Source organism: Arachis ipaensis, chromosome B05 (assembly GCF_000816755.2).
Source record: "Arachis ipaensis cultivar K30076 chromosome B05, Araip1.1, whole genome shotgun sequence".
Taxonomy (NCBI): domain Eukaryota; kingdom Viridiplantae; phylum Streptophyta; class Magnoliopsida; order Fabales; family Fabaceae; genus Arachis; species Arachis ipaensis.
In genome coordinates, this window is record NC_029789.2 from 132,852,074 (window position 1) to 132,857,499 (window position 5,426).

At 36.6% G+C, this 5,426-nt stretch overlaps 1 protein-coding gene across 3 annotated transcripts in view; it reads left to right on the forward strand.

Annotated features, from left to right (window-relative positions):
• LOC107644247 (nuclear poly(A) polymerase 1) overlaps positions 1-5,426 on the forward strand; it is a 6,211-nt gene continuing 785 nt past the window's right edge. The window contains exons 1-10 of one of the 3 annotated variants that reach the window (XM_016348063.2): positions 1-235; positions 332-409; positions 490-597; positions 1,507-1,569; positions 1,647-1,808; positions 2,176-2,289; positions 2,395-2,457; positions 2,574-2,903; positions 3,591-3,755; positions 4,023-4,978. In XM_016348063.2, coding sequence (XP_016203549.1) covers positions 116-235; positions 332-409; positions 490-597; positions 1,507-1,569; positions 1,647-1,808; positions 2,176-2,289; positions 2,395-2,457; positions 2,574-2,903; positions 3,591-3,755; positions 4,023-4,978 — 2,159 coding nt within the window. In that variant the 5' untranslated portion in view covers positions 1-115. Of the gene's footprint in view, positions 236-331; positions 410-489; positions 598-1,506; positions 1,570-1,646; positions 1,809-2,175; positions 2,290-2,394; positions 2,458-2,573; positions 2,904-3,590; positions 3,756-4,022; positions 5,245-5,426 lie in introns of those variants that run through there. The other 2 variants (XM_021102842.1, XM_016348061.2) reach the window with 2 other exon arrangements.

Below are 5,426 nucleotides of genomic sequence, written 5' to 3' on the forward strand. Positions count from 1 at the left end.
AAAGGCTGAAAAAAAAAAAATCATAACTGATAATTCTCATAGCTCCTTGTCATTGTAAAGAAACAATCTCAAATATAATATTAAAAATAAGGGAAAAAATATTCTCACTTTAATAATGGTGATCCATGGATTGAGCAATCTCAGTAATGGTCAACAAAGATTAGGCATAACTGAGCCTATTTCATTGGCTGGACCAACTGAGTATGATGTGATCAAGACCCGGGAACTTGAGAAGGTTTCTACTGTTTTTAACTTATTGTGAATTCATGCTGATTATTTAGTTATTTTTTCTATGGTTCTTTTTTGTGCTGAATTTGGATAATTTTTAAAGTACTTGCAAGATGCTGGATTATATGAGAGTCAGGAGGAGGCAGTGGTTAGGGAGGAAGTTCTTGGCAGGCTAGACCAGGTTCAACTTGTTTATTGTTTGGTTCAACTAGTGGAGTTCTATATGAATTAGATCTTTTATTTTGATGTTGTGCTATTCAGATTGTGAAGACATGGGTTAAAACCATAAGCCATGCAAAGGGACTCAATGATCAACTGGTGCATGAAGCAAATGCCAAGATTTTCACCTTTGGCTCATATCGGCTAGGGGTATGGAGCTACTTTTATCTTCTAGTTCTTACTCTCTTTTTGTATATGTACCTGTACATACACATTTATATTAGCTCTGCATTTTTCAGATTCTTAGTTTGGAGTGCCTGCATGTTAATTAGGATAGTATTGTTGTATAGCTTATTGCCTTTTTAGATGATAGTGTGTTTTTCATGCGAATTATATGTGATAGAAGCTTGTAAATGCTTGTATGATGTTAAAGCTTGCAACTCTATTTACTCAGTCTTGCTATTCAAAGCTTGGTTATATGCAGAGACCAGAGAGTATTCTTGTTGTTAACTTGGAATATGCGAAAATATATATTGATGCTTTTCATAGGTAGTATGGTTTCTTATTGGTCCGTGCTGAAGATTAGGCTCTATTGTAGTAATGATAATTTAGTTTCTTGAGGTGACTTGTTCATCTTCATTTTCATTATTCTATCCCAAATCCCAATATCCCATGGGGGGATGAACTGATGAAGTTTGATATACCTACCAAAGCTGTATGTATTTGATGAAGAAGATAGTTAATTACATAGAAAGTTATGATAGAAACTACCATCAAAGCCAGCCAAGATAGTTAATTACACACCTGCAAAATCTTTGCTGATGCACAGTTCCATTGAGTTTCTTTCATCTTTGCATGTCCTGAAACTTAGATACTGTCTAGAGAGAGACTTCTGAGGTTGTAGGGTAAAAAGTCTTTTCAGAATGAACGACATATGATACTACCATTGCATTTATGTTAAACTAGGACCAAGATCTGACATTCAGTTCGTGCAATATATTTCTCACTTTTGTTTAACCTGGTTGCTTACATTATCTTAATCCCCACTTAGCAGGAAAATCCTCAATGATATTTGTTGTCTTATTATCTTACTGAAATTTTTTTCAACAAATTTTATAGGTACATGGCCCCGGAGCTGATATAGACACTCTTTGTGTGGGACCTAGACATGCAACCCGAGAAGTATGCTAAATTCATTCAATTTTGTTTTTAGGTCATATCTGCTGGCTGCTAAACTTGTTTTTTTCAATTGGTCTTAGGAGGATTTCTTTGGTGAGCTACATAAGATGCTATTGGAGATGCCACAGGTAACAGAGTTGCACCCTGTGCCTGACGCTCATGTCCCTGTGATGAAATTCAAGTTCAATGGAATTTCTATAGATCTCCTGTATGCAAGATTAGCTTTGTGGGTTATTCCTGAGGTGAGTGAGTTTGGGAATAATTTTTTTTCCTTTCTGTATCTCCTTCCCTGGAGTTATGGACTTGGTTTTTCCAGATATTTTGAAAGCATCAAGTTCAAGGAACATATATGAATGTCATTTGGACAGCATTGTCATTTGGTCTCTAAACTGTTTCTTTACTGTGTTAAAGACTTGTCCTTCCTTGGTTGGTGGCAGGGAAGAGACTGTTAATTTGTGATTTAGAACATTTAGATCCTTTGAAAGCGAATCTTCTAGGGACATGCATACATCTTACTTCCTCATGTTTTGTGTGCTTGCACTATGATCTAAAAGTGTAAATTGCACCTAATCTTCTCTTTATCGTAATCATGGGTTTTTTGTGGGTCAGGACTTAGATATATCGCAAGATTCAATATTGCAAAATGCAGATGAACAAACTGTTCTTAGTCTTAATGGTTGCAGAGTAACTGATCAAGTCTTACGTTTGGTTCCTAATATTCAGGTGGTGGATTAAACATTTACTCACTGATTTTCTATTTTATATTTCTCCAGTGTTTTTTATGACATTCTTATCACTGATTGAATCTATTTTCCCCCTGAAATACAGAATTTTCACACCACATTGAGATGCATGAGGTTTTGGGCAAAGCGTCGTGGTGTTTATTCAAATGTATGGCATAGCTCGCATCCAGGATAGCTTATTTTCTGTTCTGAACTTGTTCTCTATCATCTTTTGATATATTCCTTTGATTTCTCTAATGCATATTGTTGCTATTTCATGTGCAGGTTTCAGGTTTTCTTGGTGGTATAAACTTGGCATTGCTTGTTGCCCGAATATGCCAGCTATATCCTAATGCACTGCCTAATATGTTAGTGTCTCGATTCTTTAGGGTATATACTCAGTGGCGGTGGCCTAATCCAGTCATGCTTTGTGCTATTGAAGAAGGATCTCTTGGACTTCCTATTTGGGATCCTAGAAGAAATCCCAGGGATAGATATCATTTGATGCCTATAATTACTCCTGCTTATCCTTGCATGAACTCTACCTACAATGTGACATCAAGTACTTTGCGTATTATGTCACAGGAATTTCAGAGGGGAAGTGAAATATGTGAGGTATTACATTGTTTTTCAACATTTTTTCTCCGAAAAATCTTGGGAAGTTCAGTGTTTATGGAAATTGAAAATTTGAATAATTCTTTGTTCAAGCCTCCCCTAAAAGCCTAAACCCTCTTTTTGTTGCTACCCATTCACCAAGATGATTTATATCACGGGCTTCAATTTAGAGTTTCCGTGATCAAGTATGGTGCTATAATTATGTTGAAGTTATGTTAGATATGCAGGTTAAATATTCATTTAGAGAAGTCTGGCTTCTCTTGACTAACATGATGCTTTCTAGTAGATACTTCGCTTGTCTGCAATAACTTTGCTGCTTCTGATTTGAATTGAACTAAATGGGGAAGCCTTGCCATGAGCCAATTTTTGTTTGTTCGATGACACTAAGTATGCTTATTTATACATAAATAACTGGGTCCCTATCAAGGCGAATTTTTTTTATAAGCATTGAAGTTTTCATAGCAGTTTTGAACATTTATTGATGTAGATGACCTGACCTATTAAAGACAAGCCTTACATGTTGGTTGAATTTTCATAAACAATCCCACAAAGAATAGTTATGTTCTTGTTGTGAGATTTTTATTTTGTTTCCATTGTTATTTTATTTTATTTTTTTGCTATAACCTTGTTATGATATTTGAATTACTTAAAAGTATAGTCAATCTCCTGGATTTATGGTATTTGTAGGAAATGGAGGCAGGAGATGCTGATTGGGACACCCTTTTTGAGCGTTATCCCTTTTTTGAAGCTTACAAGAATTATCTACGGATTGACATTGCTGCGGAGAATGCGGATGATCTCAGACAATGGAAGGGCTGGGTCGAATCTCGCCTCCGGCAGTTGACACTGAAGGTATAACACTGTTCTACATGTTTGTCTTGCCTACAGACATGGTTTATAATTAAGCAACGATGCTTATAATCCGCACAATTGACCCCACTTAGTTGGGGTAAACGGTTGTTGCAATTACCTGTTTGTTTTGTTCTTTCTTGCTTCCCCTGTTTTGTTGGTTCTTGTTATTTATTTTTTATTTTCATTTTTTCATGGATTGGGGGGTGGTGGATAACATGGTTTTGCATATGTTCTGTTCTCGGTGTATGACGTAATTTGTTTTTCTAGATTGAGAGGCACACTTATGGCATGCTTCAATGTCATCCACACCCTGGTGAATTTTCAGACAAATCTAGACCTTTCCATCATTGTTACTTTATGGGACTTCAGCGTAAGCAAGGAGTTCCAGTGAATGAAGGTGAACAATTTGATATAAGGCTAACCGTTGACGAATTCAAGCACTCTGTTAATGCATATACTCTATTGAAACCTGGAATGGGCATCCATGTTTCCCATGTGAAACGACGTAATATACCTAACTTTGTATTTCCTGGTGGTGTCCGACCTTCCCACCCATCTAAAATAACTTGGGACAGTAAACGAAGTTCTGAATTAAGGGTTTCTGGCCAGAATGGCCAAGCAGAAATGTCTCAAGGAGCTGTATCTGGAGCAGATGACGGGAGGAAGAGAAAACGATCGGAGGACAACATGGATGATAACTCGAAGGTTTCCAAGTCCTTAACATCTTTAACGCCCTTCAGCCGGGAAGTTCACGAAGATAGAACTTTCATTAGCGCTTCCAGTACTTGTTCTGTGAAGTTTGATGAGACTGAAGTTAACAATATGGGTGACCAAAAGAGTGAGAAACCTTCTTTACAATTTCCGTCTGGAGATAGTGAGACCAATGGATCATTGAGAATCAACAGAGAACTCGACCCTATACTTCCCGTTACTGATACATCTGTTTCTAAAGAAGAAAAGCTATCCAGTGACAAGATCATATCTGGTCCATATGAAGCACATCAACCTCAAGCATTTCCAGAAGAACCTGAAGAGCTTGAAGATAATAATGCGGGTAGTAATCAAGTTAGAGAGAATGGTCGGGATATGAAAAGAGACAACTCGGACTCTTCAATCTCAAAGTTGGCTGTCTCGGAACATCCAGTTATTTCCAAGGAAACATGTTCGACTCAGTTATGCACTAATGGGGGCTTGGAGGAGCTTGAGGTTAACCACTTATTATTGCTTAAATTTGGAAGATTTAGATTGTCATATTCAATTTATACAACAATTGTAGATTCTAGATACCATTTTTTCATGAATTTCGTGCAATTGTCACTGCAAATATTTCTCAAAATTCTGCCAAATCTGTATGACAGCTATAATTACAAGTTAGGTTGGATCTAATGTCTAACTCTACTTGCATGCATGCACTCTTGCACAATGTCTTTCATGTTTTTGGTAGTTTTCCTTGTCTAATTTTTTGGTATTTCAGATAGAATTTGGTTCATGTAATTTGGTCCAATTATATTTGGTACTAATATGGCTAAAAGATGGCAAATATGATAGTATTGTAGTATGGTTCCATGCAATAGCATCAACAAATTGACACTGTTCTGACTATTAACTTTTTCTTTTTCCTCTCTTCCGCATGGTTCCTTCCATTGTTTTACCTTTTACATTTTGGGAAAG